The 14,240-nt window shown below is 39.5% G+C and overlaps 1 protein-coding gene across 1 annotated transcript; it reads left to right on the forward strand.

The window, feature by feature from the left end:
- Window positions 1-3,561: 3,561 nt before the first annotated feature.
- ZNF800 (zinc finger protein 800) lies at window positions 3,562-13,827 on the forward strand (the record flags this gene model as incomplete). The annotated part of the gene is made up of 4 exons (XM_080349578.1): window positions 3,562-3,622; window positions 5,858-5,953; window positions 9,583-9,726; window positions 12,074-13,827. 4 exons carry the CDS (start codon window positions 3,562-3,564, stop codon window positions 13,825-13,827), a joined length of 2,055 nt encoding a protein of 684 aa, XP_080205704.1.
- Between the last annotated feature and the right edge of the window lie 413 nt (window positions 13,828-14,240).

Consider the following 14,240-nt stretch of genomic DNA (forward strand, 5'->3'; position numbering starts at 1 on the left):
TAAGAAGGTAGAACCAGACTTTGCTTGGAGGTGAACACAAAAAGGACAAGAGGGAATGGTTGTAAACTGCAACAAAAGAAATTTTGATTGGATATAAGGAGTAAAAAAATAACAATGGTTAAGCACAGGTGAAGAAGTCCAAATAAGTTATGGAATCTCCACTCCTGAAGGTTTTCAAAACTCGACAGGGCAAGCCTGTGAACAACCTGATTCGACTTTGAAGACAGCACTGTTCTGAGCAGGAAGCTGGGCTTCCAGAGGGTCCTTTCAACCTAAATTGCTCTATAGTTTTATATGGGGTTTGACCTATATCTAAAATTGTGCATGCGACAGGCAAAAAATCATTATTTTTTTAAGCTGATGAGGAATGAACATAGTTACAGAACTGGCAAAAGTAGCATTAATATACTGTTGCTTTTACCAGTCTTTGATCGTTGCACTTAGGAGATGACATTTATAAGCTAGTATCAAGGTAACTCAACATTTAAGAGACAACTACCACAGTAAAACATTGTACAGTGAGCTGGAACTCCACAAAGGACTATGGCATGCTAAGAAATGCCTCACTGAGATGCTGAATTGAGGGATGCTGTTGCCACTGATCTGATCAGGTACTCTTTTTCTCCAACACTTGGTTCCATGCATTTCTCTTCTCTTTGAGCATTGTCTCCGTAAAGTGGCTGACATCAGAGCAATTTTCTTAGATTTTATCAGTAAATTTCAAGGAATGGGAAGAGCAACCATTATTGGATAGTCCACCTTTGGAGACAGCATGCCTTGCCAAGATTTTTCTGAGGCAGGAGTGGACTTTTGGATGATTATTTTTGGAAACCTGTGAAGCAGATCTCCCTTTTGAGACTGAGATGAATGATGGTTGGGATTGTAAGAAATCAATAAAGGTCAGCAGATCACTGTTACTCCTTCTGCCAGAAGTTTATCAGGAAATGAACAATGACAGAGGTTGCTTCTTTTTTGTGCTAGCTCATGGCATTCAGACACTCACAAAAGTTGTTATAACTTCTTCAGTCACTTGAAATACAACCAAAAGTTTCTGAATTTCCATTGCTGAGTTTATGATATGCAGGTTGCTTTTCTCTTTCTTATTTTTTGATCACTCAATAAAAATATATTGCTAATAAGGCTACCAATGTTGTGGTAAATCACTAAGATGCAAAGTTAAGCTATGTTACTCTACTAGTTCAATATTTGTAGCACAGTAGCATCAGCAAGAATGTAAGGTGATCTTAGTTTGAACCAGACATTCACTTCTCCTAGGAGGTGGGGATGTTAATTCTCCAAGTTTGTTACTTCTTGGGCAAGTACAATAGTCAGCAAGCTATCATGCAGAAAAAGAGAACTACGTTCCTTGCACTTTGTTACCCACAAGCTTTGCAGATTTACCCAAGTGTGTTATACGTTGGCTCAACGCAGCTGCATGACTGGGTGGAGTTCAAGCATCTTCCATTTTTGCCCAAAATTCAGCAGAGCTCAGGATGTAGCTAAGCTCATTAAGATGAGATCACCTCTGGATACATGCAGAGACCTGCATTTGGATGGCTAACATGAAGGTTTTAATTGACTTCTGCTGTACTTTAGAGTTAAGATGCTACTGGGCTCTAGGCTGTTTGAACTGTTCTCTGATACTTAAAATGCTTCAAGTTCATTACCCAAAGCCCAAACGGACTTTATGGAGTTTGAAATTGGCCTCCTGCTGCTTCAGAAATAGATTTATTGGTGGAATCAATGTCCGTATTTTAAAAGAAGACTCTATTGCTTACAAGTTGATGGTCACAGATGGCAGGCTCTTTCAGTTTTGAGAAACAGTGTTATTAATGCATCTTACTCTCACACGGGACAGTATATTTGACTTTGAACTTTGTCTGAAACCACAAATCCCACCTCCATTAAGAGGTGATTCTATCACAAGCCAGGGCTTGACAGATTGTTTCTGTGTTCACTCAACATTTTTTCAGTAATGATGATCTTATTCATTTCCGTACAAAAGGCTTTCCTTAAGTGACAGAAGCTTTTCTGTGAGAGGAAGAAGTCTCACTCATGCCCGCTTCTTTGGCAAAAACTGAGTATTACCCTTGGCCGACCCCAGCTGCTAAGAGAGAGGAGGACCAAGCAGTCACCATGTGGAAACCTATCTGGAGACATCAGTTGCCAGGGCATCCACTACAGCGCCCCAACATCATCTTGCTAGTATTTGAAATAGACATTACAGAAATCTCTCTCAGAAAAGGTGTCCGTCCTCTAGGTGTTTAAAACATTGATCGATCTTTTTCCATGACGAATTTGCCAGAACTTCGTTTTTAAACTGTACTAAAGGGGACCAGGCTGAGGCAGGGCAGAAATGCCACCTGAGGTGGTAGCGGCTGCTCCCACTGGTGTTCGAGCACCGGTGCCCTGCGGGCAGCTCTGCACATCACCGTCGCCACGAACTTTCTCCGCACAGGGACAAGGACGGCGCCAGTTCCCGCCGAGCCCTCCGCGCGGCACTGAGCCCCGGCAGCGAGCCGCTCCGCCTCAGGCCGCCTCCGCGGCGCCACGGGCGGGAGCGCCCGGCCGCGCCGTCCCGCCGCAGCCACCGCCACGGCGGGGCCGCCCAACGGCCGCCGCGCGCCCCGTCCCGCCGCCGCGCCCGCAACCGCCCCGCCGCGTGCCGCCGCCCGGCACCTGTGCCGCCCGCGCGGGAGGGCGGCGGGAGAGGCGCGTGCGCACTGCGCGGCCCCTCGCCGCCACCGCCGCAGTCACTTCCTGCCCCTCTGCCCATCCGGCTCCGGGGTCAGCGGCGGCCGCTCTGGCGGGACAGGGGCGACTAAAGTTCTGTTCGGGGAGGGGGAAGCCGGCCGTCCGCTCCCAGGTAGGGGCTCGCCCGCGGCGGCCTCCCGCCGCGCCCTCCTCCTCCCGGCGGCGGCGCTTGGCGCCCGCTGTCACCTGCCGCCCGCCCGCCCCTCCCCGCCCGGCCTCGCGCGTGGCGGGGCGGCGGGCGCGCCCGGCTGCGGCTCCGCCAGTGCCGCGGGAGGCGCCCGGCCCGGCGGCCGCAGGCTGTCGGGGACGCGGCTTTCCGCACGCTCCCGCTGGAGCTGAGGGACGCGGTCCTGGCGGCGCGGCTGCGGGAGGAGGGCCGGGAGGTGGGGACGGAGCGCGGCGGGGGAGCGGCGCGGCGGGAGCCGCCCGCTGAGGGGGCGCGGGGCCGGGCGGCTCGGCGCGGCGCGGCGCGGCGGGAGGACGGTGGCCGGGGCTCCATCCGCCGGCCGGGGCGCAGGTGGAGGCGAGGCGGGCGCGCTGGCCGGGGCGGCGGGGCCCGAGCAAGCGGGCGCGGGGCGGCCGGGCTCGGCGCAGCGGCCGTTGCAGAGGGCGTTGTGAGACCTGCGGTAAACAATGGAAACTTTCTGTGCGCGAAGGGTGCCGCTGCCTCCCGGCCTGCTCCGGCCGTGCGGGTGCGAGTTAACGCTGTCCCGAGCCGCCCGCTCTTCGGGACTGACAGTTAATGTGCTTATTTTAGCAGAAACGAGCTGCTGGATGTAGAAGGAAAGTAGGTCGTGTGATCGGAAAATGCCTCTAAGGGACAAGTGTTGTCAGACTGACCACCCTCACCATGGATGCTGTGAAACAGGTACAGTGGCCTGTGATGCTTTAGCTGTTTTACTTTTCCCTTTCCTTAAAAGCTTGCGGAAACTGTTGTGATGTTACAAATGTGCATCATTAGTGACAGCTCTGGATATAAAAAGTTTCTGAATTTTGTTTGTTTGGTTTTTTTTTTACATCGCTGAATCATAGAATAGCAGGTTGGAAGGGAATCAAACTGTTATATTAAAATTACTTTAGAAAGAGAATTTCTCAGTTCCTGCAGGATGTGCAATAATCCTCAAGCCTCCACAAGCACATTGTATGCTGTAACCAGATGAAGGCAAGAAGTTGTGTAAAACAACTGGCCTTTTTGTTTCCAAAAAGTGTAATGTTCTGATTGTTTTTTAAAATGGTGTTTCTGACAATCTCTTGTATTCACTCTTTATGTTTTTACTTTACGTCTTCTCTGGTTGAGGTCTAATGAACTTGAAGATCTTATTTTTAAAGGAGAAAAAAACCCCACCAAGTCCTTAGACGGCTGTTTGCATTCCACTGCTGGGTGACATGGAAGATGCCATCAGTAGAAAGTATAATGGATACTTTGAAGGTTCATCCAACTTGTTAGATGTTTTTGTAGTTTTTCTGCCTACTGTTATAATTGGTAGCTTAAAAGGAAATGTGGTTCTTTTCTTGTTGCCTTGTTGTAGAGTTTATTTGGATGCTTCCACTTGTGTTTTGAAAAGAAAGGCATGAGTTTGGGGAATTAATAGTTGAAGGCATGAGCATGGCAACTTCGATAATCCTCCTTTAATTAAATGTAATTTGACAGTAGATATTGTTCCTCTAGTAGAAACATTCATTTGTGCTTAAAATTAAGTAGTTTTTGAGTTGTTCTAATGTTTTAAAAAAGCTAAAATAATTTTCTTATCTTAGAAATAACAGTGATGTGTTATGTCTGCCTCATGTGTCTCACTTGATGTCAGTGGGTGCTGCCCGTGCCTATTAGCAGCAGTATACAACCAAAAATACTATTTTGAAGAATAGGGAATAGGCTAGTAGAATACAATATGTCATTGTGTTAGAGATCCCCAAACGATTAACTGATTTGTAATGGTTGTTATGTGTTCGTATATATAATAGTATATTATGGGGCCCACGTAGTTGGATGGAGTGTTCCTTCTGTCATTCTTTTCAGCTTGAATTTATTTATAACCGTACATCTTCTAGAACATCTTTCCTGTCAAAATGTATTTAATCTATTTGCACTTCATATCTCTAAATAGTATTATACTGTGCCTCTACTGCTCTTTATTACAAATAAATTTCTTAGAGATGCTCAATGCTTCATTTAGAAATGGAAACCTTGTAATGGGGTTGAAAACTAAATCAAATGGCTAAGGTAGGAGCCAGTTTATAAACTACAAAACTAGTAATTTTGTCAATGAGAAATTAAAAAGGCCTAACTAATGATTTTGCGAACACATTCTTGAATAAGTGCTCTTATTCATTTAAACTTGGTTTTCCCTCTGGCAAAGCTCAATTGCATGCATATACAGTAATGGAATGCTATTAATTTTCGTATACATAAATACTGTGTGTTGGAATAACTAATCATCCTGATCAATAAATATTTTCATTTCTATACAATTTACAAAGATTGTGATGTAGAATGAAACTTCAGAAATAAGGTGTTACTTTAGCAGTTTGCTGGAACCAGAAGTGTTTCTTGAGTGTGTTTTTATTGGTTAAAAATATTATAATAGCTATTTTTGGTACATACTACTTAGATATACTTGTGCTTTTTTGTGGTCATTGCTACTTTAGATTTGGATTCAGTGCTTAGGTGTCCACTGACAACATTGAAATTGTGTTGTAAGCTGTGAAGTACAATATTTGATAGGGTTTTTTTGTGTATCTGTTTTGATTTGAATGACCAGAGTCAGGTAGATTGTTCTGGGGAATTTCTTTAATTGACAGAAATTTTTAATGAGTCAATTTGTTTTTGTATATTTATATGGTTTTGTGTTTGATACATGTAGCTTTGAGTACGCGTTTTCTTTAAATAATTAAAATGACAGCAAAATGTCAGAAGATATCATGGCTGGAAAATTCATTATTGACTTTTTAAATTTGGTGTAGATTAAAATTTTTGAGTAAGACAATTTTTACATTAGTCTTGGCCTTTATTTTTAACTAGTTTACTGTATGCACAGAAAATCCATAACTAATAAAAATCACCTGACTCTTCTCTAATGGCTTATTATTGTTTTCTGTACTTCAGTGCATCTGTTGGAACCTGGTGACCCTCCATTATTACAGAGGCCTCTGCAAACATCAAAATCCGGTATTCAACAAATAATTGAGTGTTTTCGATCAGGTATGAAACTATGACTCCTAAGAAGTTTGTTAACTTGTTATGAGAGTTATATATTGTATATTGTTATATATTAAAAAAAAACACAGCACCTGACTTTCTGCATAGTTGCAAAATATTTGCAGGGTTTTGGTATTAAGTGCGGGTTCTTTTAATAAGGGTTTTCGTATAAAGTAGTGAAGATACAGCTCAAGCTGTATAGTCATCCTTCAAAAACGTAAAAAATTAGTTTGTTGTTGTGCTTTATATCATCCCTCCTGCTTTTATTAGAGACTTTATCCTAAAACTTCTGAGAAGATAAGAAAATGTCGTACTTGTCTTGAACTTTTTAGAATTGCTTTATCATGTGACTTTTAAGTCATTCCTTGGTTGTTTTCTGGAGTTGCAATCCATAGCAGTGAACCTGAGAATAACAACTGAGTGTTTGGGTGAGCATGCCAGAGATGATTGAAACCTTTGATGTTTTCGAGCTGTTTCTATGCTTCTGATGTGGCAAACCAAACATTTTATTTTCACAGCTGTTGGTGCAAGAACACAGCAGTTATTACAAAAATTAAACAATGTCTTTAATGCTAGTATCTGCATGTTTCTAGATTTTCCTACATAGAGCTGTTATATATATGAAATGTTTCCTGTATAAATCATTGTTACTGTGTAACGGCATGCATGTCTGGGCTGAGTCTTGTAGAATGGCACAATATTCAGTTTATGTTCTCCACTTGCATTTAAACAACTTAGTACAGAAGGAAAACTTGACGTAAGAGTCGTCATTAGTAAACTTTTTTATAGGAAGTGTTTTTGGATGAGATTGCCTAAGGCTTCAGATATGCGTTGGCAGCCATTGTTCTCGTGAAACAGATTGATGATATCTCTGCTGGTAATAGCACTAACTAGTTGTGAGTACTGTGTCTCTTGGCTACTTCCAGATTGCCCTTGTTGGCAGGTGTTGAATTGATAGCTTACCTTGCCACCTTCAGTTATCTGTGCCAGGGAAATTGGACAGAAGGCAAAAGGACTTATACCAAGATTTTACTGCTTAGTTTTGAACGGGCAGTTTTTCATTATAGAAAGAAACTATTTTGATTCTTGTGGTAAAGAAATAGAGATTAAATCTAGAGTATTGTCCATAATTATTCAAGTGGTTTTGGCAAAAACTTCTGTCATGCAAAACATTAAGAATAACAGATTAATTTGAATTTAGATTTTCTTTCTTAACAAAAATGAAATTTCTTGCAAAAGGCATAAGCTTTGGTATTTCTGCCGGAGAAATATTTGTAATATCCAATGTTCTGTATGGAGTTTTTGTGACTATTATGTTATTCTGGCTTCAACAAACACAAATATTACCAGAATTTGACAAAGCATCACCTGTCTCAATTAGATGTAACTACAAAATAGAGAAGGCTTCAGAGAGGTGGGGGCAGCATATGCTGGCGGAAGACTGACTACAGTTGGTGAAGAATAAGGGTGTGCTTATTTTTTTTCTCTGTGTTCACAAGACCAGTGGATGTTTTAAATTTATTTGCTGTTTCCAGAAGTCTCTAAAGATTTACAGCTTAATTCAAAAAGACTATATTTATTTTATTCCTACCAAAGAAAAGCTTCATAGTTGCATAAGGATGGTTGGATGCCAGACTAACTACCGTGTCATCTAGTCTGACCTCCAGTATGTCGTAAATCCTTAAATCTCACCCAGTAATTTTAAAGCCAAATAATTCAGATTTCAGTCCTGAATGGAGAAAGACTGAACAGTCAGTATTAACAGGAGAGAGAATGAGGGACTTGTGTGTCCCTTGACTGGGAAACAGCGGAGACTGAGATAATTTTTTTCATTTTATTTTGTTTTGGAGAGGAGTTTGTGGCTGGGACATGCATCAGCAACATGGCTGAATTTTGGTTTATTGTGTGCTGTCATCAAATTGGAGGCCTTTTGTTTGAATTATAGTTGGGTAACTTACTGGAATTTTATCCACATGGAGCATCTTCGGTTTTATTCAGCTGGGTTTTCATCAGTGATTTTCTTTATATGCAGAAACTCAAATGTTAGTTTGTGAGACCTGAGTAAACAACTTGCTTTTGGGGGAACTGTGTACAATTTTTAAATTTGGAGTTTTGACTAAATCTGAATATTTGTCTAGTAGTTTGTTTGTATAAATGCAGGTCAGATGAAGGTGAGGTTAGTAACACTTGAGGGAAGAGCAGTAAGAAGACAGAAGGCCAGAGCTGGAGATCAGGAGAGGCTTAGGAGAGGACAGAAAGTGGGTGGTAGCTTAATTATTAAGCGGTTGTTGAAGAAGGAGGAGACACCATGCTTTGCGAAAACTCAGTTGTAAAAAAAAAATTGTTGTACTACTATTACACCAAGAAATAAAAAGTTGCCTTGGTAAGGCCCATTCATATTGAAGAACTATTAGTTGTTATGAAATTATTAATATTTGAAAGAGTTTTGTTTAGGAAATAATTCTGCAGTGTGACTCAGATTTTGATGTTTGAAAGGTATTCTTAAGAGAAGTATCTGCGATCACAGGAAACTTAAATTTCTGTTTCAGCTTGAAGAGTGTCTTGATGCCATTTCTCAGTTTTGTGATATTATTTATTATTAGTCCAGTTCCGTTATATTTTTTGCTTGTTGGATTAATTTTGATTTATTCTATTATAAGAAAAAATCAAGATAGATAAATTAGCTAAATTTGGTTAGCTAGTGTTTCTTTCCAGTTTGATGTAGGTAAGTATTATCATTTACTAATCCATTGCTAATTTTAAGCATTATGTTCATAGTTTTTGTGAGATGAGAAATGAAGGAGTGAGTTTGAAGTGTAACAAACTCTAGATCCTTTGGTTGTTTAAGCAAGGCAGGAGCTGGAATACATCAACAATGCTAGATGATATTGCATCTGCGTGGGGTTTTTTTAATATGAAGTGTATAATAGTCTGGAAAACCCGCACATTTTGTCACACTATGTTTTAATAGAAAAGTTTCTGACTTAAATATATTTTCCTTTCAGCAGACCGAAAACATGTCTACAGTTCTACTTTCTTGCCTATGCATCCTCATCTTCATCTTGCGTTAGATATCTAGATGTAGTAACATTTATTGACGAGTTAGTTATTCTCTTTGTTTTGTTATATCCTCTGTAGTTTTTTGCCTTACTGGGTGCTATTTTTACATGAAATAGCTTTATATATCTTACTTTCTTAGCACTGTCAGATAAGCTTAAAGAAAAAATATGGCAGGCTTCTTTAGATGCTCTGGGTGCTTGTTCTTTCCTGTTGGGCAATTGTATTGCAGCAACCAGATACTGCAATATGGGCTCCTTCCTAACATTAGCTGTTAGTTTTATTGTAAAATATTGTGCTTTTCCTCTAAACTGCAATGTGCAGAATCCTTGACTTTTTCCTTTTTTGTTGTTGTTTGGTTTTGTTTGTTTGTTTGTTTTTTTCCAAACTAGGCTCGTTTTCATAGTGAAACTTGGAGTATGTTTCATAAACTTACAGTGCAATGAAGTAGCATTGACACAAGATAAAATGCTGTTATAATTGTCATGTTTTAAAATGTTTCCATTTCATGGGATGATGTGAATTAAAAGCTGAACAGTAAACCTTCCTTAAGTGTAACATTTCTTTTGTTACAGGAACTAAACAACTTAAACATATCTTGTTAAAAGATGTGGACACCATTTTTGAGTGTAAATTGTGCCGGAGTCTCTTCAGAGGATTACCAAATTTAATTACTCATAAAAAGTTTTATTGTCCTCCAAGTCTCCAGATGGATGATAGTAAGTCTTACTAATTGAAATATTTAATAAAGCTCTCTGAAGCTGAGAAACTTCTCTTTCCATATCAAACATACCAGAAACAAAATGCAGAAAAAGAAGTGGAATTAAATTTCAATAGTAACATATGTAGATCACCTTTATGGTAGCAAAACTACAGCACTGACTTACTATGCCTTAACAACCAAGACCCATGTTAATGTCATAATTTGATAGCTAATTTATACATCTAACCTTTTAACAAAGAGTGACACTGTTAACAGTATTCCTTCTTCCCCTTTTTCTTTGCTGTCTTTTTGTCTTTGCTGTGGAAGATACTTCCTCAATATTTCAAAAATTAGGAACCAATAGAGATTTACACAGGCAATTCTTTTCACACATTGTGTCAGCTAGTGTAGTGAAGGAGAAGGTGAGAATACTAGTACTGTCACCTTCCTGGCCAGCTGCAGAGAGTCACAGAGCTTTTCTGTGAGAAGGAATGAGTTGTACTTTCAAAGCAAGGTTAGAAGTGCATCTGAGTCAGGTGCAAGAGTTTCGAAGCAAAATAAGAACCCTCTGAGTAAGGACTTCCTGGCCATCTCCTTACATTGTGGCTTTCATTTATCTGGCTGGTTAGTTTTCATAGTACACTGTTCACTAGGAGGGGTGCAAATGAAGAGAATACTGCTATGTGCTCTGAATAAAACTAAATAAATACTTAAGTTTTATGTAAAATTGAGTATGACCATTATTGAATAAAGTAGGAGCTTTTTGCAATAAATAAAAGATACTGAACAAGAGGTAAGAATAAAAGTTCAGTATCCCCATGGTGAAAAATTCCAAAGACTATTCCCTGGTGAATTCTTTGAGATGTATTCTGTTAGTGTAGTCATTAAATGGTCTGAAAAGGTGCCATAAGATAGGAAGGACTTTTTACCTTTTTTAAAAATATATAGCAAGGTCCCATTTGAAACTGACTGCAAAAGGTGTTAAAAATTTGGTGTTAAAAGATGGGCTCTGAGTAAGAAAACAGCCTGTTTCTTTTGCTGACACTGTTCTCATGTATTGCTGGCAGTGTGGAAGGAACAAACCTGACTGAGTGTGGGTTTTTAATTAGCTGTTACCAGGAATCACATCTTCAAATCATCATGAATAATCTCGAACTGTATAATCTTGCTGCCTTACCTTTTTGCTTCATCACCCTAACTTCTTAGTTATGCCAGTTCAGATGCTTAGTGTGTTGTCCTGGGAATTACATCACTGAACTAATTTGGCATTTAAAACCAGGGTGAGACTGAGGCCTGTAAAATCATAAATATCATGAAGGTAAATGGGAGCAATCATTTGCTTTTTTTTTCATGTTACAAAAACAGTGGGGTTTCCAGCAAAATTACCAGACAGTAAACTTATCAGTATTTCTGGTAAAACAAACGAAAAACCACTGCTTAACACTGTGGTAGCCAAGAATCTAAATGCTTTAAAAGCATCTGATAAACTTTTTGTAAACTAGGTGTATGAAAACAGTAAGGCAGACTTCAGCTTGAGAAGTTTAGTGGCATCAGACAAACAAGCAGGATCCCTGTGTTCTTCTTTTTTGCTTTTAGAGTCTGCTTCAGTGTGTTATGAGGGCAGAATACAGGATGAACCTTTGGTGACCCTCAGTTAATTTATTCTTTTTTAAAGTAACTTATTTGGCTCAGTTTTTATTGTTTTGAAAAATTAGTACATTTTTTCCCATGAATAATACAGGATTTTTCTGTCCTTAATGTTTACTATCTTACAGTATCACTCAGCTTATTAACTGCTTTGGTATTACTAAAAGCTTTACCTGCCCCAGAAGTTGTCTCTAATCTACTCATATCTTCATGCAGTGCTCAGGTTTCACAGACGTTTCATTCTGTCTTAAGGACTGTCCAGAATTCATAGAGAAGAGCTTATTTCCAGAATTAGGTGCCTTTATTGAGAATGCCTGTTTCCAGCAGTAGGAAAATCAGTTTCTAATGATAGTTCAGGCTTTGTTGCACTCCTGCAGAACAAACTCAGTTGTATGCTGTTATTTTTGCAATTGACACAGATTTTTAAAGAACAGTTTAATTCCAGGTAAACTGATTTTTAGTTTAGGTGGCTTTCACATTAGCACACTGGAAGGATGTACTTCCAGCATTGGCTTTTAGTTAAAAAGTCATTTGTACTGGTGTGATAAAAACAATTATTCAAAGCCTCTAAGTATAAATGGTCAGAAAAATAGTACAAGTACAGGATTTGTGTAAATTTCGTGACTGAGTTGACACAGCGTTTAAAATATACTTTGAAATTTAAATAATTTGAAGTTACCAAAGAATTAAAAAAATACCTTTGCCTCTTTTCACAGACCTCCCAGATATAAATGATAAACAGAGTCAAGCCATAAATGACCTCCTGGAAGCAATCTACCCAAGGGTAGATAAGCAAGAATATGTAATTAGATTGGAACCTATAGAGACTAATCAAAATGCTGTATTTCAATATGTATCAAGGACTGATAGCCCAATTGAGAACAGAGAAAGCAGCAGTACCCCTGATCACGCTTCAGTACAGATACAGGAACCCAGCACTGAGCAACCCAAGACTGTTTCAACTCCAGCCCCAGTCCCAGCTGGGGAGACTGTAGAGTTACCTCCTGCTGATCCCATTACAAACAAGGTGATACCTACACCTGAAGAACAGCCTCCAACAGAAAATCTGGAGTTGGACTCGCCAGATAATTCTGATTTCGGCCACCAGTTGATATGTTGCCTATGTAGGAAAGAATTTCATTCCAGACGCAGTGTACGCCGACACATTCGAAAAGTGCACAAAAAAAAGATGGAAGAGCTAAAGAAGTACATAGAAACAAAAAAGAAACCAAATCAGTGCTCCGGAAAAGGACGAAATAAGAATGTTCTTGTAGCGTTAGGTAGAAGTTGTCCTGTATGTTATAAATCATTTGCTACTAAAGCCAACGTAAGGAGGCATTTTGATGAAGTTCATAGAGGATTAAGAAGGGATTCCATTACTCCTGATATAGCTACAAAGCCTGGGCAACCTTTGTTCTTGGATACAGTTTCTGCAAAAAAAACTTTTAAGACCCGAAAACAAAAGTCGTCTTCAAAGGCAGAATACAATTTAACTACATGCAGATGCCTTCTGTGCAATAGAAAATATAGTTCACAAATAATGCTGAAAAAACACATGCAAATTGTTCACAAGATAACTCTTTCTGGAAAGAACTCTAAAAGAGAGAAAGGACCCAACAGTACTGCCAATGGCACAGAAATGAAAGTCAAAGTTGAACCAGCAGATTCTGTAGAACCTTTACCCCCTTCTGTTGCCCTTTCTCCACAGAATGAATTAAAGGGAACAAATCATTCAAATGAGAGAAAGAGCATACCATCAGCACAGAAAAATAAAGTTAAACAGGACCCTGAAAACCCTAAATCAACTTCTAAATCAACCTGTAAATCAACCACTAAATCAACCTCTAAATCAAGCAATGCATCTGCTGCAGGTGGCCAGCAAAAAGCCAGGAAGCCAAAACTTTCAGCTGGCTTTGACTTCAAGCAGCTTTACTGTAAGCTCTGTAAACGCCAATTTACTTCAAAACAGAACTTGACAAAACACATTGAATTACACACAGATGGAAATAACATTTATGTTAAATACTACAGGTGTCCACTCTGCTCTTATGAAACACGTCGCAAACGTGATGTGATAAGGCATATAACTGTAGTTCATAAAAAGTCACCACGCTACCTTGGGAAAATAACTGCAAGTTTAGAAATTAGAGCAATAAAAAAGCCAATTGATCTTGTTCTAAATAAGGTGACAAAAAGAGGCCCTCAGAGGGACGAAACAAAACAGGTTGTTTCAAAACAGGATGTCACCTCTAATTCTCCCAATAAAAAGTATGAAGGAGCTGATGTTGGCATTGAAGTAAAAGTAACAAAAAACTTTTCTCTGCATCGATGCAATAAGTGCGGGAAAGCGTTTGCCAGAAAAGCTTTTCTAGAACATCATAAGAAAACCCACAAAGCAAATGTATCTCATTCACCTGAAGAAAATAAAACCAAAGGCAGAAGTACAAGATCTAAAGCTGTTGTCTGGTGAGGGGGAAAAAGTGTTTTGTCTCTTTTTAAAGAAAGAAAACAACAAAACCACTGCCTTTCTTTTGCTATTGTTGGTTTATTGCCGAAAACATATTTTTCCATAGATTTTGTGGTTTAGCAGCTTAAATACTATGGTAGTTGTCAAATTTGTTTATTAAGTTTTTAGTGTTTTGGAAAAGAGTTAATTTCTAAATTTGTCATTGTAGGAAGTTGGCATAGAATATAGATTAAACTGTACTGAGTCAACTCTTTAAATTGTCTTGAAGCATCTGTTGTAATCAAGCTAATATAAGTAGATTTTTAAAATAGTGATTTTTAAAAATTAACAATACTTCTGTTTGGTTTGAATAACTTAACCTGTTAATTAACTTCTCCATGACCCGGTTGAAGAAGTACTCAAGGTAAAAGCTGTTG

Source organism: Nesoenas mayeri (genome assembly GCF_963082525.1).
Source record: "Nesoenas mayeri genome assembly, chromosome: 1".
NCBI lineage: Eukaryota > Metazoa > Chordata > Aves > Columbiformes > Columbidae > Nesoenas > Nesoenas mayeri.